At 42.7% G+C, this 25098-nt stretch overlaps 1 protein-coding gene across 4 annotated transcripts in view; it reads left to right on the top strand.

Moving 5' to 3' along the window:
* LOC110500612 (Kv channel-interacting protein 4) overlaps positions 1 to 25098 on the top strand; it is a 241026-nt gene that overhangs the window by 165328 nt on the left and 50600 nt on the right. The window contains exon 1 of one of the 4 annotated variants that reach the window (XM_021578064.3): positions 13809 to 14364. The exons of the other annotated variants lie outside the window; for them this stretch is intronic. Within the exon in view, the coding sequence (XP_021433739.2) occupies positions 14253 to 14364 (112 nt within the window). The 5' untranslated portion in view covers positions 13809 to 14252. Of the gene's footprint in view, positions 1 to 13808; positions 14365 to 25098 lie in introns of those variants that run through there. 4 annotated transcript variants of the gene reach the window in all.

The raw sequence follows: 25098 nt of genomic DNA, 5'->3' as shown, positions 1-25098 counted from the left end.
CCTTACTGAGCACATAACTGTAAATTGCTTTTGATAAAAGCGTCTGCTAAATGGCATATAAGGATCTGAGTGTGAGACACTTTGTCTATTATCGTTCCATTTATCTATGTAGTCTTAAATTATGCACATCAGCAGTCAAGACATGCAAGCTCAGATAGTCTGGGATGTGATGTAGTCCATAGAAATTTCCCTCAGCATGTAGCCTTTTTATTCTCCTTAGCTCTGTGAAATTGGAGCTGACATCCAACAGCAAGGCCTTTGCACCAGCTTCAACTAGAGGTCTTCACGGGTCCTGGTGGACCAGATATACCTGAGACCCGACCTGTTGGGATATGGGTCGGGTCTACGTAGAGTTGTCCTCGCATCCTTTCGTGTTTCGGGTCTGATTGTCCTCTGGTCTGTTCGGTTTGGGGTCTAACTTTTTGGACCCATGAAGACCTCTAGCTTCAACCCAGTGGTCCACAAGCAGCATGGGAAAGGCAGTAGAGATGAAAGATCGACCTTGACGAAGGGGTTTCCTTCACTGACTAATCAATGGAGAGATGATCAAGGAAACGCACTGTAGATGCAATTGTATTGTTCCACAGCTCAATTTAAAAATGGGAGGACGAGACATTGATCCCAACAGTCCGTCTGGTCAAACTGTGTGAAACCAGGCAAGTGTAACAATCGTCCATTGGATTTTTGTTCGTCCAGCGAGCTTTCAAGGACGTGTAAACAAAACACCTGGGACAGGATATCGAGTTTGACGCGTTTACTATTTCCATTATGCCTCAGTGAAGCTTTAGATGCTTGATTTGTAGTCAATGTTGTCAGCCTCTGTCTTTCGAGCCTTGGGCAGCGCTCCTACTCATTTATGAATACAGACCTGCACCGAAACAATTGTGTCTTAACATCTGCATACTAATGTAAACAGTGCTTTAGTAACTTACATTATATTCAGTCAGAGGCTTAAAAATAGGACATGCAATACAATTAGGATTATAATATTTAGACTTTTCCAGAAGGATTTCTGATAGTCCCTAACCTTTTGTAACCAAGTTATGAATATGTCTGTTTAATAAAACAAGCCCAACGGTGTGGTTCCTCCGACTGTGCTACTCTCCCACTGCCACATTGGGTTTAAAAATAGACACACGACACAGCCAGACGCAAACGGCTCATAAGAGTTTACCCGGCTCCCCTTCAGAAGGGGAGACAGTGACTGACAGCAGCGTGCCACCAGAGCCCGGCGATGTGACAGCTGATGAGACAAGCCATCTGATATGGTAATCTAGAGATCACCCCCCCCCAGACGGGAAGTTTAATGATGCCTGATCGTATCCAGTGGTTACAAATGGTCAAAACAACTCAGTGGCACAGCTGTGGAAGCATGTGGGTTATCTCGGTTTTGATCCAGATTTATTTGAATGGTTCATTACATGACAAAAGCTGCTAGCTGCTCCTCCACTCCTCTGGGAAAACTTTCCACTAAATGTTGGAACATTGCTGCAGGGACTTGCTTCCATTCAGCCACAAGCATTAGTGAGGTCGGCCACTGATGTTGGACGGTTAGGCCTGGCTCGCAGTCAGCGTCCCAATTTATCCCAAAGCTTTTCGATGGGGTTTAGGTCAGGCCAGTCAAGTTCTTCCACACTGATCTCAACAAACCATTTCTGTATGGACCTCCCTTTGTGCACTGGGGCATTGTCATGCTTAATCAAGAAAGGCCATTCCCCAAACTGTTGCCACAAAGTTAGAAGCACATAATCATATAGCATGTAATTGTATGCTGTGGTGTTAAGATTTCCATTCACTGGAACTAAGGGGCCTAGCCTGAACCATGAAAAACAGCCCCAGACCATTATTCCTCCTCCACCGAACTTTACAGTTGGAACTAAGCATTTGGGCAGGTAGCGTTCTCCTGGCATCCGCCAAACCCAGATTCGTACGTCAGACTGCCAGATGGTGAAGTGTGATTCATCATTCCAGAGAATGCCTTTCCACTGCTCTAGAGTCCAATGGCAGCGAGCTTCACACCATTCCAGCCGATGCCTGGCATTGCGCATGGTGATCTTAGGCTGCTCGGCCATAGAAACCCATTTCATGAAGCTCCCGACGAACAGTTATTGTGCTAATGTTGCTTCCAGAGGTAGTTTGGAACTCTGTAGTGAGTGTTGCAACTGAGGACAGACTATTTTTACACGCAATGCACTTCAGCACTCAGCGGTCCCTTTCTGTGATCTTTTGTGGCCTACCACTTTACTGTTGAGCCATTGTTGCTCCTAGACGTTTCCACTTCCCAATAACAGCACTTACAGTTGACCGGGGTAGCTCTAGCAGGACATACATTTGACGAACTGACTTTTTGGAAAGGTGGTATGCTATGACGTTGCCACGTTGAAAGTCACTGAGCTCTTCAGTAAGGCCGTTCTACTGCCAATGTTTGTCTATGTAGATTGCATGGCTGTGTGCTCTTTTTTTATACACCTGTCAGCAGCAGATGTGGCTGAAATAGCCAAATCCACTCATTTGAAGGGGTGTCCACATACTTTTATGTGTGTTTTTGATTATATAGTAAGGACCAGGGATATTATTGAGACTGTCTTGCATCAAAATAACATTACTAGTACAAATGTTACAGCTCACTATTAGTTTGTGGAACTAACCATCTATCCTGAGCTCAACCAACTTGATTGTTACATTTATTCTAATAATACATATAAAGAAACAATGTGAGGGGTGCAGTCATGTCAAGTTGTCCCTAAACACTTAACAATTAGGCTAAAACCTCCAATGGCATTCCAATTACAGACCACTTGCTTCGTCATAGCAACAAGTGACATTGTGTGCTGTACTGATTGTGTGACAGTGATGATTTGAAAGAGTTTTCACTCGGCAGTGATTCACCAATCATCACGGCAGCACCACTCACCGCCCTTTACTATCCTTTTACGATATTGTCATCATGGTAGCATGATGGCAAGCTGGTTTCATCATTTGAAAGCAGACATCGGTATAGTATTTGTTTTCTATCAAATACTTAAACCGTAAGATTTAGCTTGCCTGGACTGCCAGATTCCAATGCTTGTGTGTGTATCGTATTGTTTCTCAAGGGAAAACTCATGTGTATATAAAGACCCACCTCATCGACACTGCCAGGCCCAGTCAAACATGATAACCTGGAGTGTTTTAACTAGGAAGCAAACTGAACAAAACTTTTATCCAACAGTAACTCTCGTTTCCTTTGCAGAAATATTTTCGTTGGAATAGATTTTGCTACGGTTTGCGCCGTTGAATACACCTCCATGAAAAGCGAAAACATTCTTGTTGTGCAGAAAGGTGGGTTGATGCACAAAACTGGATGCAAACCACAAATGCACATGGGCATAGGTCTGCCTCAGGAGGGAGACATTTTCACCTTGTATGTGTGTTTCAATGTACCATTTGATAGAACATTTTCAAGCTTTTGAATCAGCTTTAAAACAAATTACCGCGTTTTAATGAGTATTGAACTCATGGAACAGTTGTTTTTCAAAACTGACAATGGTTTCCGAAAATGAAATAAATATAAGCATTACATTTTGCTTCTGATTTAGCCTAGTTTCAGCGTGTTTGTCCATTTTATTCATATTAAAGTTCTCCCCTTCACCGGTTTGAAATGCTGAATGATTTAACTGGGTATAGCTGAATAGAGACCAAACTCTACAATTTATACAAACTCTACAATTTATTATCATTTTTGTAATGTCTTGGAATATCAAACGTGGAGTGGCAGGCGTATTGCCACTGAAGGGAGCACTACATTGAATTATGCCTGACTAGGCAGTCTTTCCACAGACATTTAGTTATACAGGATAATTTATCACGGTGTAAGTGGGAGCCACATTAAGTTAATGGGATGTTCTTATTCATATGCACTCTGTCATTTGTTTAATGTTGTACACCTTTATAATGAGATGGGAGTCTCTGTTAGTGTAAACAAATGGTAACAAAATCATATCAAAGTCCCTCCGCAAAGAAAACCGTTCTGTATCAGAGAAGTTAGAGCAGAGACTATTTGATAGACAACGTACTCACCTGGTGTGTGTCTGCACCGTTAGGCTATGGGCCAGACTACGCGATTTGATTGCCCCGCGGCTGATAATAAAGATAATTGCATCTATCCCAAATTGGACCAAGTTAAAAAAGGACCATGTAAAAGAACTGATCTAAACTTTCACTTTGAGCTCCTGCATTTCAAACCGTGCATAGAGCTTTTGAATTTCTCCTTGAGGTATCTTTCAGAAGTAGTAAGTCTCTGCAAGGTCATCCCTTTACAACAGGTCAAACTGGCTTTTGAAGCTGACTCTTAATGGCTTTGTTTAATGGCGTTGGCTCCACATTTAAAATAACCCTTTTAGAACAGGTCATGGGCCATATCGGACTTAGAAAAATATATATATATTGCCACCTACTGTATCTCACATCTTTAAAATCATTAATCCTGTCTTCTTCACATTCCGGCAAACTAGGGGTTGTTATAATATTTCATTTGCCGTCTTGCTTGTGCTCATAATTTTGCCATCACCACTTAAAAAGCTATTCATAAATGTCAGAGATGGTACTATCAAGCCATGTCCGTGTATCTTGGCATAAGCAATATCAATATACAGTAATGTACGAATCTGTTGTTTACATGATGATTAATGATCAGGAGGGGGTAATTCATTGACTTTGTAACCATTGGCTCTCCCAATGTTGGAAATGTCTGGTGTATGCTGGTATGTAGCAGATGACATGCACAGCATGTTGTATGCAGCTAAGTGCTTCACCTCTGGCTGTTGTAATTAGTTTTCAACCCCCCTTCCCCCCCAAAATGTGAGTTGAATGTGTAATTTCAACACTTTTACCATCACAAGAACTATCTGCAAAATGTCCATCCTCTTCAGCGGTGAACCCTAGCTTTAGCACAGTGTTTATTGATGAATGTGCTTTAAAATGATTTTTGAGTTTGAGTGTTTTTCACATTTATTTCCCTGCGCACCAGTCCTTTTCTCATAACAGCGGAAATCAGTAATCTAACGTCTAACTTCTATAGTAGCTATCGCCTTAATAAAAAACGATCTACAGACGGCCATTGTGTAGTCACTGTGTATTTCTCTTGGACGCTCAACGAGATACTCAATGTGATCTTTTTTCCCCCCCGCTTGTCTGCTGCCAAAGATATCGGATCCATTTTGCAAATCGGCACAGTTGGCCCCTGATAACACTCTGCCGGCATCAACCGCTTTACCACAAGGGATTTCTTCACACAATTAACTGAATTATACGAGGAGGAAATATATAGTGGTAGAACATTATTAAAACCAAACAGATAAGGGCCTCCCAAGGACTACAAGCGATCTAAGGCATTGCAGTACTTAAGGCGTCACTACAGTCCCAGGCTGTGTCACAGCCGGCCGTGACCGGGAGACCCATTGTCTCATCGTCGTCAGGGGAGGGTTTGGCCGGCCAGGATTTCCTTGTCCCATCGCGCTCTATTGAGTTCTTGTGGCAGGCCGGGTGACTTTGGTCGCCAATTGGACGGTGTTTCCTCCAACACATTGGTGCAGCTGGCTTCCGTGTTAAGATGCTTGTTTCGGAGGATGCATGGCTCTCGACTTTCGCCTCTCCTAAGTCAGTAGGGGAGTTGCAGCGATGGGACAAGACTGTAACTACCAATTTGTATATTACGAAATTGGGGAGAAAAAGGGGTAAAAAAAATAATAATATAGATATTCCCTTTGGGGATTGCTGCATCTCTGGCGATGCAGCTTCGAGGCAAGTAACACTGAAACATGCATGAGAGCATCAGCTGTTGCGGACGACTGTGTGATCACGCTCTCCGTAGCCGACGTGAGTAAGACCTTTAAACAGGTCAACATACACACTCCTGAACAGGTAACCAATGGTTACCCGGACTATTAGCATTGTGTGCCCCCAGCCCCTCTTTTACGCTGCTGGTACTCTCTGTTTATCCTATATGCATAGTCACTTTAACTATACATTCATGTACATTCTACCTAAATTGGCCCGACCAACCAGTGCTCCCGCTCATTGGCTAACCGGGCTATCTGCATTGTGTCCCACCATCCGCCAACCCCTCTTTTTTTTACGCTTCTGCTACTCTGTTCATCATATGCACAGTCACTTTAACGATACCTACATGTACATACTACCTCAATAAGCCTGACTAACAGGTGTCTGTATATAGCCTTGCTACTCTTTTTTCAAATGTCTTTCTACTGTTGTTTTAATTATTTACTTACACCCACACACACACACATACCTTTTTTTGGCACCATTGGTTAGAGCCTGTAAATAAGCATTTCACTGTAAGGTTTACACCTGTTGTATTCGGCACACGTGACAAATAAACTTTGATTTGATTTTGATTTGATATGAAATTATACAAGAATGAAGGTTCATGTTTACTTCTGATATTAATTCTCGATTCAACCCAATTAGATACAATAATCTGATAGGATTGATTACAATATGACCGGTAATTAAAATCAGGACACTTTATATTGGCCCTACTGTAGGCCTAAATGTTTTTGGAAATGATGAAATCAAATGACCTGCCGATGCCTGGGCTGGACGTAGTACCCACCGTTTGTAGACACTTCTTGGCGTCTGCATCATATCCATGTTAGACATCTGCACAGCATTACCCAACCATTCATACCCGACCGTTATGCATGCCTTCTTGAAAGCAGCTAGCCGTTTAGATCTTAACCACAAAAACCCCTGGAGACTCTGAAGAGTTTTACAGAGATCAACATCATCAACACAACCAGTGGGTATTTTCTTCCTCGACATTCTCAGCCAACAGATCCATAATACATTACTTTTAGTGATGGGGAGGGATCGATAGTTACATATCAGGGTATTTTGACAATATCACAATATTATTTTTGCTCTAGTTGGCTATACCTGCATTTTCCTTCATAGCTTGTTCTCCATCTTCATTTTAAATCGGGAGCCAATTTGTTTTCAGCACTTTTCAGAACCATGCTGCCTGCTTTTGACTGAGAAGGATGGTGGGATAACGGGTCAGAGTGCGTGCCGCCATTGACCCGTTTAGTTTGAGTTGTACTGTGTTGAGTCAGTCATCAAGCAGTGTTACTCACCCATTGTGATTGGAGGAAAAGCTTTGGAGGCCGTACATATTTGTCTAAAATGTTTGTGGCGCTTGAACTGATCAATTTGACTTTAGTGGCGCTCTCCTCCATCACTGTACGTTGTCTTTTTCTAAAGGCTCTTGGTAGGCTATGTATGTGCTTGTCATCAGCAGAAAATCGATGCTTTGACGTTTTTAGAGACCATACCTCATTGACAGTTGGTCAATAGGACAAACCATGAACATTGACAACCTTTCTTTGCTTCGGACTCTACCCCTGACTTGAACCAAGGACACTTAGATTGAACACAGATGACACGCATTATACCTTTCCTATTTCTTCGCCATGTTCATGATCCCTTCAAGCGATAATTGCCTGAAGGGATTTCCTCTCAGCAACCAGGATTTGCCCACCAAATCCCGTGTTTGGACAGACTGTTGCGGGCGCTCACTCGCTATGTCCACTTTCCGCGCTGTTTTTCAGCCACCTCGTATCTAATTCTTCAGCAACATTTTTTGTGGTACCTTGCCTCTGAAGGACGGTAGCCTAGCCTATACTGTAAATCAGAAGGACAAAGCTAGTCCTTCACGTGAAGAGCTTGCCCTCTGTCTTCCATGCAGGATGTCCACAGTAAGGCTTTTGGAACATGTTAACACCCAGGCTAAGACGGATGGAACAGAGGTCAACGTTATCTGCAGCAGCATGCTGTCCTGACTTCAAAACCCTGGCTTTTGTGTGACTGTCCACCTGCAGACAATGCCATTGACTGGCCATTCACTGCCTTTCCAGCTGGGTGTACAACTGATTGGACCCATTGTCCACCTGTATCTGTCAATAGAGCCATGAGGGTTAACAGCCAATAGCAACTCACTGTGTAAATGGCTCAATCAATATCATACCAGTATGTGATGCATGCTATCATTTTACCTATAGCAGGCTACGTGTTAATTTTGTATCGGTACACATAGATAAAATATGGCTAAGATGGCATGAAGGGAGTTGAGCACTAACATGTGATTGAGCAAGCCCAGGGCACCCTGTCAACTTGGGTGTTGTGAAAATAAATCACTGTCGCTCGTTTGAGATGAACAATTCTCACAAAAAGCCCTGGGGCTCGATGGCAATAAAAATTAAAGGGGCATATGTAACCCATTAGAGTGAGTGATAAGCCTATTGTCAGACCTAAGGGATCTCGTGCCCTTTTGATGTAGGCATGCGGCATCTGTAGATGTTTACTTGTGTGCATGTGACATTCTCCTTTGTGTGTCTGCGTGTGTGTCTGCAAGTTCCAAAGAGGCCACGAAGAAATGTCTCTGCATCGTAAGAGTCCCTCCACCATTCATTGTGAATGCAGCTCCACTACAGGTAGCCTCGGTTCATAACTTCTAATTGCCATCTCCTTCACAAGCGATGCCTGTGTAAATATGATGGGCTCATTTTAACGTGCTCCCAGAAAACAACCTAAACACCAAAGCCGTATTGCATGCCTGAGCAGACCGCTTCAGGTTTTCGCTAATCTGAGAACACGCAGAAGAACTCGTTTTTGCTTGTCCGCCGATCGTCATCGTTTTGATTGATGATGGCTCCTGTCTCCTCTTGGTCCTGTAGATTCGCGACAGCTCAATGTCTACTCTGGGCTACCTGGCTAGTAGCTAGGTATGCATGGTGGGAAACTAATAAACAAGGAATGGGGTTACATGTTCAACAACAGAAAATGTCATTAATTTCTCCCCAGTGGTGTTCATGTGTGTGTGATTTATCATTCTGGAATCATCTTTGTCTTGGGTTTTGGCATTAAAACCTCAGTTACTCTAAACATTAAAGTTCTGCTGCAAAGACATTTGCCCATTGACAAAGACAATCCCACTTATCCCACTTGCTTATTCATCGATTGCTGCCTTTCCATGATGCTACTTAATGATTGAATTCTGTCGTTGCTATTGCCTGTGCAAAAGGAGCTCCAGCTTCCAGACAGACACACCCTGTTGATGTAGTGGACTTTGACTTCTTCCTCTTCCTCCGTGGCCCGGCCTCCAGACTCCTGGTGATAACATCCCCAACAGCGAATATGGCAGGCCAGGCAGGCTGGAGGGCAGCGAGACAAAGCCATGAGAGAGAAAATATTTAATCTGTTCCAAAAATCAAACTCCCAGCCGGCCTGGCCTGCCATGTAAGACAGAGCAACAAAAGCCTCGGGTTTGTCAGTGGCACATCGTGCTCCATCATAAGGAATCAGTCTCAGAATGGAGACTGATTCCTCGTTGCGGCCGAATGACATTTTCTGACACTGGCACCTCTGGACACGTCGGCAGACAGATGTTTTCGGAAAATGGGAACTCTATGGGGACTTGCACTGTTTGATTCTATTCCCACAAAAAAAAGGTTTGACCAGATTCACACACATTGCCTGTTCTGCCAGTTGATCATGCCTTCCTTTGGAAAAACAATCAATCAAACATACATACAGTATCTATTTTATGTTCATCTGTAACTATGATGTATGAAGAACACTCTTTCTCTCTCTCTCTTCCCATTGGTGTCTGTCTGCCCTCATGTCTTCAATTGTTAATCACTACGGTTACAGCATCCGTATGCACTGGAGAGGTTATGATTGGTCCATTGACCCCATGTTTTATTCACCATCCATCTATCTCCATTCTGGGGCTGTAACCTCCACTGAGAAGATCTTGAAGAAATCTGTCTCTCCCCAGCGGTTCAGTGAATTGACACCATGGGCGACTAGAGATGTGTGCTGGTGACTGAATGACTCACTCCTCCATTGTCCTGTGGGATGATATGATTCTACCTTTACTGATGTGCTGCCAGACTTCATGTGCTGACATCAGGGGTGTGAGTTTGGTGATGTTGGTGTTGGCTATATCAGTCTATATCGTGGGTGTGCGAATATATGCGTAGGTCTACATACACCAACCTTTTTAGGTAATTGTAGATGGCTATGCACATGCAGCGTATGTTGCAGACTCGTAATACACACATTATCTCATTTCGTGACTTTATCCTGGTTGTCTTCTCCTTCAGCTTTGGTGGAGCCCTGTAGTGGCCTGGTGGTTAAGACGTTGGATGTTACGCAACTACAAAAACAATCATGGTGGTTGTTTTGAAAAACTCAAATGTTGGTCTTACCCTATCACATTATTTCAAAGGAGGATGCGTATCATTCTGTAGGCATGTAATCTACTATTCAATTTGCAGTGCAATATTGCTTTTATTTTGTTCTCGTTGATGTTAGCTTGAAATTTTGCCGTCAGTAAAAAAAACACAACATTCCCATCTCCAGTGAGAACCCAGCTATGTCGAACTTTGGTAGCGAGCTACATACTGCATTTTACACCTGCAACACAGATTACCATTCATATGTCCTTAGTATCTCTCCTGCAATAACACACATCTGATATTTGAGATCCCTTCCTCCCAGGGGCCTTTTAGAGTGATATTTAGTGACATAGCACTGTGAATGAGACGCTTACCAATAAACGATCACAAGGCCAGAGGCCATTTTCATGAAATACAGTATGTTGGTGAATTTTTTTAATTTTTTTTATTGCACTATGCTAAATTATTCATGAGAGGAGAAGATGAACATATTGTTTTCATTTGTCCTTGAATTTACATTCTGTGTAAGAGCTGTGTAAACTTGAGCAAAATGTAAATTAAAATGGGCATCAATGTTTTTTTATGGGGGACTTGCGGTACCTGATGTAACGAAGGTGTTATCAGTCAAGCTGTTATCCACAAAATGAAAGGAAAGGAGGGTTCAGTGGGTGGATGGAGAACAGCTCAGAAGAATTCATAAACCAGTCGGTGGTATTATGAACAGTTCTTTTAGCAGACCGGTAGGTGGTGGTATGATCACTGGCTTTTAGCTTCTCGAGTTAGTGCACACCCCTTCCCTCAGTCCCATTTGATATGATAGGGCAATCAATTAGCATGTTATGCTTTTTGGCACAGGTTCCAGATTTCAAATGAAGTCTCCTTCCAAGCTACAGTTCAGTTAGACAGGGGCTTAAACCATTAACGCTAGAGTCCTCAATTCAAATCAAATGTTATTTGTCACGTGCGCCGAATACAACAGACCTTACAGTGAAATGTTTACTTACAAGCCCTTAACCAACAGTGCAGTTTTAAGAAGAATAAGTGTTAAGTAAAAAATAGATAAGTAAAAAAAATAAAAAAATAATCATCAAAAATAATCATCAAGAGCAGCAGTAAATATAACAGTAGCGAGGCTATATACAGGGGGTACTGGTACAGAGTCAATGTGTGGGGGCATCTGTTAGTCGAGGTAATTGAGGTAATATGTACATGTAGGTAGAGTTAAAGTGACTATGCATAGATAATAAACAGAGTAGCAGCAGCGTAAAAGAGGGGAAGGGGGGGGGACAATGCAAATAGTCTGGTTAGCCATTTGATTAGCTGTTCAGGAGTCTTATGGCTTGGGGGGTAGAAGCTGGAAGCCCTTTGGACCTAGACTTGGCTCTACGGTACCGCTTGCCGTGCGGTAACAAAGTGATACCCCGTCTCTGTTTTGGTAAAAAAGCTGTGGGATGGGCCAGGAGAAATGTAACGAATCTCAAATTCATAGACAAAGCTATGGATGCAAGGACTGACCATCCAGGAGATCAACATTATAGTTTAAACCATGTGTTGATGCTATACAGTGTTTGTTAATGTTTACATTGTTTATAAACATTGGAGTGAAACAAGTTTATATGTTGGGTTCTGATGGGTTACGACAGTTGAACCAAGCTCACGAGGCATTTATAAGTTATGTCATTCATTTATAAGTCCCAAAATGTATGTAGCAACTAAGGATTCTAGCTTTGTGTTACAATTAAGCAAAGAAATGGAAGCTGCTATTAGTATGTAGATTGAAGTTTCCACTTTCCTAATTGACTGACTATTTTAATCTGTGTTGTTGTTGTCCCTGTAGCTTTCCATCGCCCTTTCAAATGGACTCTTTCTCATTATTACCATGTGATGTGATCAATTCATGCTCCCATGGGAAACAATGTATTTATTAGGCCCGGGACAATAACAGCATCACAATATTTTTTCATGGCAAAAATGTAAACACAAACTGTTTCTGTGCTATAGATTGGCAAATAAATTAATGTGACTCTGGATGACAACATAATGATGTTTGTTTCCAACATTAGGGCTGTTTACCTAATGAGTATTGCGGTACTGATTTCGTTCCAGCCCTAGTATTTATGTAAATATACAACTGTCCCAGTAGCCAATAGTTGTGCTCCAACCCAATTTAGACCACTACCCCCAGAATGTTGCCTACTTTTCTTCATGTAATAATGCCAGAAAACTGTACTATGTGTTCATATGACTCACTAGCCTAGTGTCCATTGCAGATTGACCTGATTTGTTGATTATCCCTTTTGGGGTAATTTAATATTTACACTCAGTGTAGAAAAAATTAGGAACACCGCCCTAATATTGAGATGCATTCCACTTTGCCCTCAGAGCAGCCTCGATTTGGCGGGGCATGGACTCTACAAGGTGTTAAAAGTGTTCCACAGGGATGCTGGCCCATGTTGACTCTAATGAATCCCACAGTTGTGTCAAGTTGGCTGGATGTCCTTTGGGCGATGGACCATTCTTCATACACACGGGAAACTGTGTGCCTTTGAGTGTGAAAAACCCAGCAGCATTGCAGTTCTTGACACACTTAAACAAGTGTGCCTGGCACCTACTACCATACCTTGTTCAAAGGCACTTACATATTTTGTCTTGCCCAGTCATCTTCTGAAAGGCACACATACACAATCCATATCTCTATTGTCTCAAGTCTTTAAAATCCTTCTTTAACCTGTCTCCTCCCCTTCATTTATACTGATTGAAATGGATTTAATATGTGGCATCGATAAGGGATCATAGCTTTCACCTGGTCAGTCTATGTCATGGAAAGAGCAGGTGTCCCTAATGTTTTGTACACTCAGTTTGAGTACGCAGTGTGTGAGACTGTAACCTTTAGTACCACTGAAAAATAGGGGTAGGGTGGTAGAGAATCAAATGACCATAAATGTAATAAGAAACCTTAGGTGCTGGCTTAAGACCCGTAGCAACCACTACAGTATGTCCGGTCAGAACAAGGATGAGGCGGATGTCCAGGTTAAGGGGAGTTTAATTGAAGAATATGTCCACATTCACACACACACATCACACACACATCTGACCACTCATGGTTCAGATAACTGAGAATCATGTCCAGTGAGAACTGACATAAACTATGTGGTCGTTTAGATGCACAATTAAACATCAGACATACATGTACAGGGATTCAGTCCACAGGAGGAAAAGTTCTGCAGGAGGAAAAACTGTGGAAGTGCTCATCAGCATGGGGAAAGCACGTTTCTGACCACACAGCGTGCTGGGGTCAGACACTAACTGAAACTGAAGTCCCGGGAATCAAGGCAACTGATGTGGTTGAAGGAGATGTGGTTATAAGTATTTGGCGTGACCTTGACCAATAAGACACTAACAAAAGTGGGGGACCTCTGAATAGGAGACTAAGCTGCCCGACCAGAACTAACCATAAAGGATGGCTAGAATCAGCTGACTGAAGCTGGCCGTTTGGACTGAAGCTGGCCATTTTAACATCCACAGCTCCTCTCTCTACCTCCCTCCCTCTTGCTCTTTTATTCCCTCCCTCCTCTGCCTCTTTCCCGTCTCAGAGAGCGCTACTGTCAGAGGGAACATAGTTAATTCTCTCCTCATCCGTAGCGCTCACATACACTAATCTCCCTTGACAGAGAGAGATACATAGACAAAGAGAGTGAAAGAGAATAAGGCACACTTTAAACACTTCAGGAGCCACGTTATGTTTTTGGCACCATAACACCATTCTCTTACTTCTTAGCAACTCTGTGGGACATTTCCTGTATGCCTCTAGCAGACTTTCTGGGACTCTAAGGCAGACGTCTTCTCATCCACCGTTCAGCTTCCATCCCACCCTGTCTGGATTTGGGGAGTGAGCAGGCGTGTGGGTAGGTGCGACGGAGGTGGAGAGGGCGCGGGGGAACTGGAGCACAGGGGACGCAGATCCCGAGCGCGAGGAGGCTGGGTCGGGGGCCGGAGCTGGGGCATGGTGGAGGCATGCTGAACGCGTTGTGGGAGACTGAGGGGCTGCAGGCGGTGGGAATCGTGGTGCTGGTGTGTGCCTCGCTCAAGCTGCTGCATCTGCTGGGACTCATCAACTTCTCAGAGGGTAAGAGATGAACAGAAACAGAGATAGAAAGGAGAGCGAGACTGAGAGATGGAGAGCGAAGAGCGAGCGAGGGGCTGGGAATAGTTTGGGGGAGTTTGAATTGTAGTATATCCAAGAGTGATCTGTCCATTGGTGGTTCTCCTAACTTGATTATACTCTGTTGTAATTTGCTTGGATAAGTTCCTATATGTAACATGTTTTGTACTGTATTTATAGTATATTGCTTTGGAAACATTGTCACTCCTTTCTTGCAAATAAGGCTTGAATTTGGAGTTGTGTCTTAGAGGGCAATTTGTGAAACTGAGAAAAGGAATGGCAATACAGCACAGAGAGAGAGACGGGGTCAACTACTGTGTTAATTGAGGAGTTTCGGGAAATGACTGAGGGATCCAGAACTCAGAAAGATGAGCTGTGTACATGAAGGGAGCATTAAGCGACACTGCATCAAAGGTAGCCGGGGAAGCTATGGGTGCTGGAGGCTTAGGCAACTGAGAGACATTAAATAATCGCCAATTGTGCTTTATATTGGCCTACAGGCCAAGTTAGATTTGTGCCACTTTAAGTCGTTCAGCATTTTAGGTTTCTTAACCCAGCGTTTCTCATCTCTAGTCCTAGAGTAGGGGAGAGTGAGGTAAAGTTGAGCCAAATGGTTATTTGAGCCACCCCTTGTTTCTAAGAAACCATACACAAAATGTATAATTATTATTATTTTTTAAATTGTATTTTAATTTTAATTTTTACCCCTTTTTCTCCCTAATTTCATGGTATCCAATTGTTTTTAGTAGCTACTATCTTGTCTCATCGCTACAACTCCCGTACGGGCTCGGGAGAGACGAAGGTTGAAAGTCATGCGTCCTCCGATACACCACCCAACCAGCCGCACTGCTTCTTAACACAGCGCGCATCCAACCCGGAAGCCAGCCGCACCAATGTGTCGGAGGAAACACCGTGCACCTGGCAACCTTGGTTAGCGTGCACTGCGCCCAGCCCGCCACAGGAGTCGCTGGTGCGCGATGAGATAAGGACATCCCTACCGACCAAGCCCTCCCTAACCCGGATGACGCTAGGCCAATTGTGCGTCGCCCCACGGACCTCACGGTCGCGGCCGGTTACGACAGAGCCTGGGCGCGAACCCAGAGTCTCTGATGGCACAGCTGGCTCAAAATGTATAATTTGACCAAAGTTTTAGGAAGAGTCATCATTTCATGGAGTCTGAAGGAAGAAACCAGATTAATGTATTGTGTTAGAGGTTTTATGATACTTGTATCTAAACCGAAGTAGATACTTTTAAGATGGTTTTATATATCAGTTCAGAGGTCTCTATACACCTCAATATGAGGTCCTAAACCTAGCATGAAAGTGCATCCTTGTAGCTGTGTGGGCTAATATAGTCTAAATGTTTGCCTTTGGGTAAATTGAGCCAATGGCTATGGGGTAAGTTTAGCCAAAGGCAAGTTGAGTGTAATTGAAGGCATTATTGCTGGGATATGAGGTAACAACAGAGCCTGGCCTATGTTAAAAGTGTTTTTAAAAAGTGCAAGTTGTTTGTTAGGTGTAAAGCCTGTGTTAAAATATGCTTAGAGTGATTAAAAAGGCAAAAAAGTGATTTGTGATTGTGTTGAATTTTGTTTGGGAAATAAAGACAGTTAGTGGTAATATTTGAGACCTATATATATACACACACACACACACACACACACACACACACACACACACACACACACACACACACACACACACACACACACACACATATATATGTATATATATATATATATATATATATGTATGTATATATGTATGTATATATATATATATATATATATATATATGTGTGTGTGTGTGTACATATATAGGTCTCAAATGCCATTGATTAATCAATATTAATTGTGGTCATATGCAAACATGCTTTCGGTATCACACTGTTATTCTCAAGGTTTGATCTTGTGTTTTTCCTATGCGGTTCAACAAGCAAGTTCAAGTGTATCTAATAATGGACACTAAATTAGGCTGATATACTGTATGTTAAATCTTTAGTCCTTTACTTTGAAAGACAATTGTCCTAATTTTCAATACCAGCAGCGGTCATTGTATTGATCTATTGCCATGGAGGTTGGATTAAGATATCAACCTCCACAGCGTGTGGTAGAAACCTGCTTAGACCAGATGATGTGGTCACTATCCCATAGATCAGATGATCATGACAATTATCATGACCAACTAGCCTCTTCTAGAATGGAAGGATAGGCTGTTCAGGTAGTCTTCCAGATGTCTGATAATAATAATAATAATCATTTTATTTTTTTAACCTTTTTAACCAGGCAAGTCGGAATTAATCAAAATAATTTGGTAATCAAAGGTCGACTAGAAAAATGTACATTTTCTTTTAAAAACATTACTGGAATATTCATCTTTGAGTTCTTGATCAAGGTACAGTTATATAAAGAACACTTACCCAATCTCATTGAACAATCAATCTCTTTCTATTCTTAGTAAAAGATACAGAAATGCACTCGTCCTTCCTCTTTTGCAACCATAGCCTGAAATTGATTAAACTAACTGAACATGTACTTGGTTCTCATTATGCTCGGGGTGTGCTCTGAGGTTCTCATTGCTGTCAATTACAGTACCCCATAGGACCCTCCGGTATGCCACAGTCCAGTAATATTACTGTATGCCTCCATCTGCTATCCACAGATAAAACCTTCTAGATTATATTCCCATTCACAGCTGACTATACTGGCCCTTGTGTACAGTACAACCCAGGGAGTGTTCGGTTAGCACGCTTGGATCACTTCTGAGAAATATCTCTGCAAAACACACTATTTGTCCCATTTCATTTCAATGTTCTGGTAACATCACATGATCCACACTAGAAAGCACGCTTTCTATTTCTAGTTATCATTTTCTAGTTTGTGGTTGGCTGAACTATATTGTCCTAAGGGATGAGACACAGTTTAAGGAACTTCGGCACAGTAGATCACCTGCTAGGTGTCTCGACAAAATGGCGCCGGAAGAAATGGCAGCGGTTTTACGGGCGCCCAACCAATTGTGTTATTATGTGGGTTTTTTCGCGTTATTTGTAACTTGTTTTGTACATAATGTTTCTGAAACCGTATCATACGGCAAAAACGAGCTTCTGGATATCAGGACAGCGATCACTCACCTCGGATTAAGACAAATATTTTTTCTTCAAGAAGCACAAGACATTCTCCAAACACCCGACAGTGCCATCATCCCCGTTATTTGCAAGAGGAGGCGACGCAGGTACAGAGGACAAAGAGCCAGATGCCTGGTCAGGACCCGGAAAAGGCGAATGGGAAAGCTGCCATTACCGTCAATACAACTCGCCAACGTGCAGTCATTGGACAATAAACTAGACTAGGTTCGCTCACAAATATCCTACCAACGGGACATCAAAAACTGTAATATCCTATGTTTCACGGAATCGTGGCTGAACGACGACATGGATATTCAGCTAGCGGGATACACGCTGCACCGGCAAGATAGAACAGAACACTCCAGTAAGACGAGGGGGTGGGGGGTCTGTGCATATTTGTAAACAGTAGCTGGTGCACAAAATCTAAGGAAGTCTCTAGATTTTGCTCGCCTGAAGTAGATTATATTGTGATAAATTGCATGCCACACTACTTGCCTAGTGAGATTTCAGCTATACTTTACGTGGCTGTTTATTTACCACCACAGACAGATGCTGGCACTAAGATCGCACTCAGGCAGCTGTATAAGGAAATAAGCAAACAGGAAACCACTCACCCAGAGGCGGCGCTCCTAGTGGCCGGAGACTTTAATGCAGGGGAACTTAAATCAGTTCTACCAAATTTCCATCAACATGTTAAATGTGCAACCAGAGGGATAAAAATCTATATCACCTGTACTCCACACACAGAGACGCGTACAAAGCTCTCCCTCGCCCTCCATTTGGTAAATCCGACCACAACTCTATCCTCCTGATTCCTGCTTACAAGCACAAATTAAAGCAGGAAGCACCAGTAACTTGGTCTATAAAAAACTGGTCAGATGAAGCAGATGCTAAACTACAGGACTGTTTTGCTATTACAGACGGGAACATGTTCCGGGATTCTTCTGATGGCATTGAGGAGTTACACCACATCAGTCACTGGCTTTATCAATAAGTGCATCGAGGACGTCGTCCCCACAGTGACTGTACATACATACCCCAACCAGAAGCCATGGATTACAGGCAACATTCGCACTGAGCTACAGGGTAGAGCTGCCCCTTTCAAGGTGCGGGACTCTAACCCGAAAGCTTACAAGAAATCCTGCTATGCCCTGCGACGAACTATCAAACAGGCAAAGCGTCAATACAGGGCTAAGATTGAATCATACTACACTGGCTCCGACGCTCATCTTATGTGGCAGGGCTTGCAAACTATTAGACTTCAAAGGGAAGCACAGTCACGAGCTGCCCAGTGACACGAGCCTACCAGACTAGCTAAATCACTTCTATGCTCGCTTCGAGGCAAGCGATACTGAGGCATGCATGAGAGCATCAGCTGTTCCGGACGACTGTGTGATCACTCTCTCCGTAGCCGACGTGAGTAAAACCTTTAAACAGGTCAACATACACAAGGCTGAGGGGCCAGACGGATTACCAGGACGGGTGCTCTGGGCATGTGCTGACCAACTGGCAGGTGTCTTCACTGACATTTTCAACATGTTCCTGATTGAGTCTGTAGTACTAATTTGTTTCAAGCAGACCACCATAGTCCCTATGCCCAAGAACACAAAGGCAACCTGCCTAAATGACTACAGACCCATAGCACTCACGTCCGTGGCCATGAAGTGCTTTGAAAGGTTGGTAATGGCTCACATCAACACCATTATCCCAGAAACCCTAGACCCACTCTAATTTGCATACTGCCCAAACAGATCCACAGATAATGCAATCTCTATTGCACTCCACACTGCCCTTTCCCACCTGGACAAAAGGAACACTTGAGAATGCTATTCATTGACTACAGCTCAGCGTTCAACACCATAGTACCCTCAAAGCTCATCACTAAACTTAGGAACCTGGGACTAAACACCTCCCTCTGCAACTGGATCCTGGACTTCCTGAAGGGCCGCCCCCAGGTGGTGAGGGTAGGTAGCAACACATCTGCCACGCTGATCCTCAACACTGGAGCTCCCCAGGGGTGCGTGCTCAGTCCCCTCCTGTACTCCTTGTTCACCCACGACTGCATGGCCAGGCACAACTCCAACACAATCATTAAGTTTGCAGACGACAACAGTGGTAGGCCTGATCACCGACAACGACGAGACAGCCTATAGGGAGGAGGTCAGAGATCTGGCCGGGTGGTGCCAGAATAACAACCTATCCCTCAGAGTAACCAAGACTAAGGAGATGATTGTGCACTACAGGAAAAGGAGGACCGAGCACACCCCCATTCTCATCGACGGGGCTGTAGTGGAGCAGGTTGAGAGCTTCAAGTTCCTTGGTGTCCACATCAACAACAAACTAGATTGGTCCAAACACACCAAGACAGTCGTGAAGAGGGCACGACAAAGCATATTCCCCCTCAGGAAGCTAAAAAGATTTGGCATGGGTCCTGAGATCTTCAAAAGGTTCAGCTGCAACATCGAGAGCATCCTACCTGGTTGCATCACTGCCTGGTACGGCAATTGCTCAGCCTTTGACCGCAAGGCATTACAACGGGTAGTGCGTACGCCCCCCCCCCAACCCCTCTTTGTTACGCTGCTGCTACTCTCTGTTTATCATATATGCATAGTCACTATAACTATACACTCATGTACATACTACCTCAATTGGGCCGACCAACCACTGTTCCCGCACATTGGCTAACCGGGCTATCTGCATTGTGTCCCACCCGCCAACCCTTCTTTTACGCTATTGCTACTCTCTGTTCATCATAAATGCACATTCACTTTAACCATATCTACATGTAAATACTACCTCAATCAGCCTGACTAACCGGTGTCTATATATAGCCTCGCTACTTGTATAGCCTGTCTTTTTACTGTTGTTTTTATTTCTTTACCTACCTATTGTTCACCTAATACCTTTTTTGCACTATTGGTTAGAGCCTGTAAGTAAGCATTTCACCTTTCATCTGTTGTATTCGGCGCACGTGACAAATAAACGTTGATTTGATTTGATGATCATTGGCAATCATCAGAAAGGAGCAGAAATTAAAGCCAATGTTTTGTGGTCAGAGGCAATGGGGCTGCCAGATGCTGCGGATAAAGGTCCAAGGCAGCTGTTTTTATCTCAACATCAAATCCTTCCTGGGTAACAGTGAAGTACCTTCCTGTGATTGTTTTCAATTAAATGGTCAAAATGAAACAAAAAAAGCTTCTTAGCAATGAGCAATTTCTCAAGCAAGAATTTAGCTAGGAATGTCTGGGGTGGTTGAGTGGAGATGAGAAACTCTCTAATTTTCCACCTGGAGATGTCACCAGGCAGGCCTAAACTCCATCCATCCCACCAAAACAGGCTGATATTTCAGCCAGCCTTTTCAAATAGCTCTTACATCAAAAGGACATGATCATTTTCACAATTTCGTAGTATTATTCCAACCTCATAGTTTGGAAATATATGTAAAACACAGGTAAATCACCTTTTTGACTGCACTGGGCTTTTAACAGTTTGTCTGCAATGTCTGAAACTGACTTTAAGACCCACTACACCCTTGCATTTGTATGTATTATGGCTCACCATTAGCTGCAGCCAAGGTAGCAGCTACTCTTTCTGTGGTCCAGCTAAATTAAGGCAGTTATACCATTTTTTAAACATTACAACACATTCACAACAGATTTCACAACACATTAAGTGTGTGCCCTCAGGCCCTTACTCTACTACCACATATCTACAGCACAAAATCCATGTGTGTATGTGTGTTTATAGTGCATATGTTATTGTGTGTTTGTATGCAGGTGTCTGTGCCTATGTTTGTGCTGCTTCACAGTCCCCGCTATTCCATTAGGTGTACTTTTTCTTCTTCTTGTGTGGATAGGATAGCTAATTGAAAGCCTGAGCTGTAATCAGTCAGCTAGAGCCCCTCTACCTACTATCTGACTGATTAGCTGCTGACACTTAACCCTTATCCTCCTGCTGGTTCTCCAGGACTTCTGAGAATCAGACTGCTGTGGTCATGATGACACAGACCTTTGCGCGCACACACACACACACACACACACACACACACACACACACACACACACACACACACACACTCCCACCTATTAGTGCATAGTGCTGATCAAGGCCTCCCAGGTACAGACAGTACCAGTGTGTCAGGGGAAGATAAATATTTCTCGGGCCTGGTGACACAGACCTTTCTTTCTTTCTTTTTTTTACATGAGAGCAGAACACCGTCAATTTAAAACGCTGTGTCAGCAATTAGGGTAGAACACATGGAGTGTTTTAGCAGATAACCATCTCACATGGCCTTTCTCTTGTCTCTAATTTGGCTAAAAGAGTGACTTCTAATAGTGTTCTTGAAGGTGTTTCTCATGCAAAGTTGCGTCTCGGTTGTCATTTGCTTTGCCTCAAGGACAATAGATTTACAGGCAATGTATCTCAGCCACACAGTAACACATGCAAATTGGTTTTCAATTAACCTAGTAGCAGGATAAATGAGGATTCATAAAAATAAATAAATAAATAATAATATATATACACACACATCTCAGACCATCTGTTTCTGGTTGGGTAGAATTTCCCAACATCCAATGTCTACAATGTCTGAAGAGTGGATAAACCTAATTTAGCTAGGATTCACATTTATGGCTTTTTTTAACACTCTGCCAGTAGTAGTTTGACAGTGTAGCTCGAGCCAACATCTAATCCCATCAATCACAAGGACCTTTAGTCTGCAGACTGAATGACAGTCTTATTCATATCATTGTCATTCAGCGTTCTGAAAAAAAATAAAAATAAACATGGCTTCTAGACATTTGTATTTATTTGCTACCCTTTCGTTTCTTACGTAAAACTGTGCATGTTCTCTCTGCAGTTGGTTTTGGAGGCTGGGTTCTGAAATAGGTCTGTGGCAGAGATGATGCCTGGCCTTGGGCTTTCAGCAGAGTTCACTAGTTGGTTTGCTTGCCCTTTGTTTTCAATTTAACAGTTTACGACTTGCAGTTAGAGCTACTTTTACTCCCTGTTTTTGACAGATTGATGTTGTGGTGTGTATGACAGTAGCCTGCAACTGAGAATACATTTATTAAAGATAATTCTGAAACTACAGTTGAAGTCGGACGTTTACATACACTTAGGTTGGAGTCATTAAAACTAGTTTTTCAACCACTCCACAAATTTCTTGTTAACAAACTATAGTTTTGGCAAGTCAGTTAGGACGTCTACTTTGTGCATGACACAAATCATTTTTCAACAATTGTTTACAGACACATTATTTCACTTATAATTCGCTGTATCACAATTCCAGTGGGTCAGAAGTTTACATACACTAAGTTGGCTGTGCCTTTTAAACAGCTTGGAAAATTCTAGAAAATGATGTCATGGCTTGAGAAGCTTCTGATAGGCTAATTGACATCATTTGAGTCAATTGGAGGTGTACCTGTGGATGTATTTCAAGGCCTACCTTCAAACTCAGTGCCTCTTTGCTTGACATCATGAGAAAATCTAAATAAATCAGCCAAGACCTCAGAATAAAGATTGTAGTCTCCACAAGCCTTGGGAGCAATTTCCAAACTCCTGGAGGTACCACATTCAACTGTACAAACAATAGCACGCAAGTATAAACACCATGGGACCACACAGCCGTCATACTGCTCAGGAAGGAGACGCATTCTGTTCTTAGAGATTAACGTACTTTGGTGCGAAAAGTGCAAATCAATCCCAGAACAACCGCAAAGGACCTTGTGAAGATGCTGGAGGAAACAGGTACAAAAGTATCTATATCCACAGTAAAACAAGTCCTATATCGACATAAGAAACACAAGCAGCTTTACAAAGGTTTTGAGTTGAATAGTAAAACATCAGTGCAAAAGTATTCATCCCCTTGACGTTTTTCCTTTTTGCATTACAACCTGTAATTTAAATAGATTTTTATTTAGATTTCACGTAATGGACATAAAATTGTCCAAAATATTCCAAATTGGTGAAGTGAAATGAAAAAAATAACTTGTTCAAAAAAATTCAAACGAAAAAGTGGTGTGTGCATATGTATTCACCCCCTTTCCTACAAAGCCCCTAAATAAGATCTGATGCAACCAATTGCCTTCAGAAGTAACATAATTAGTTAGATTGCACACAGGTGGACTTTATTTAAGTGTCACATGATCTGTCACATGATCTCAGTGTATATATACACCTGTTTTGAAAGGCCCAAGAGTCTACAACACCACTAAGCAAGCGGCACCACTAAGCAAGCGGCACTACCAAGCAAGTGGGGTGGCAGGGTAGCCTAGTGGTTAGAGCGTTGGGCTATTAACCGAAATGTAGCATGTTCAAATCCCCAAGCTGACAAGGTACTAATCTGTTGTTCTCGCCCCTGAACAAGGCAGTTAACCCACTAGGCCGTCATTGAAAATAAGAATTTGTTCTTAACTGACTTGCCTAGTAAAATAAATGTATAATAAAATAAATAAAAACCATGAAAACCAAGGTGCCCCCCAAACAGGTCAGGGACAAAGTTGGGCAGAAGTACAGATCAGGGTTGGGTTATAAAAAAAAAAGAGAAACTTTGAACATCCCACGGAGCACCATTAAATCCATTATAAAAAATATAATATGGCACCACAACAAACCTGCCAAGTGAGGGCCACCCACCAAAGCTCACGGACCAGTCAAGGAGGGCATTAATCAGATAGGCAACAAAGAGACAGCGGAGATTGGAGCATCTGTCCATAGGACCACTTGAAGCAGTACACTCCACAGAGCTGGACTTTATGGAAGAGTGGCCAGAAAAAAAGTAATTGCTTAAAGAAAAAAATGCATGTGGGAGACTCCCCAAACATATGGAAGAAGGTACTCTTGTCAGATGAGACTTTTTGGCCATCAAGGAAAATGCTATGTCTTGCCCAATACCTCTCATCACCCCGAGACGACCATCCCCACAGTGAAGCATGGTGGTGGCAGCATGTGTGGAATGTGGGAATGTTTTTCATCGGCAGGGACTGAGAAACTGGTCAGAAGAGGTCAGAATTGAAGGAATGATGAATCGCTGCATATGTAGCTCTACAAAGTATTGACTTTGTGGGGGGGGTGAATAGCTATGCACGCTCAAAGTTTTCTGTTCTTTTGTCTTATTTCTTGTTTGTTTCACAATTAAAAATATGTTTCATCTTCAGAGTGGTAGGCATGTTGTGTAAATCAAGTGATACAAACCCCCAACAAAATCTATTTTAATTCCAGGTTGTAAGGCAACAAAATAGGAAAAATGCTTTCGTAAGCCACTGTAGATATTTGTCTCTTTCTCCCCTTGAGTATAGAAAAGTAGTTTGTCTTTGAATTTGTCTTCTCGCTTTACCCTCCCAATTCCCCCCCCTGTATCCAATAACCAGGTTCTGACAAGTCTCCCTTTTCTTTTCACTTCTTTTCACTTTGCAATAAAAACCTACACAAATATCAGTGGGTGATTACCAACCAAAATAAAGTAGCTGAAAGAATGTTACAATTTATTCAATAGCCAATTCCGTCTAGAGACCATTCAGCCCCTTCAACATCATTACTGATTTGACATAACTATTGAACATTATATTAAAATT

This window comes from Oncorhynchus mykiss, chromosome 21 (genome assembly GCF_057628025.1).
Source record: "Oncorhynchus mykiss isolate SJ-2025 chromosome 21, ASM5762802v1, whole genome shotgun sequence".
Lineage (NCBI taxonomy): Eukaryota > Metazoa > Chordata > Actinopteri > Salmoniformes > Salmonidae > Oncorhynchus > Oncorhynchus mykiss.
The sequence above is the reverse complement of the archived record's forward strand: the minus strand, read 5'-3'. Positions and strand labels throughout refer to the sequence as shown.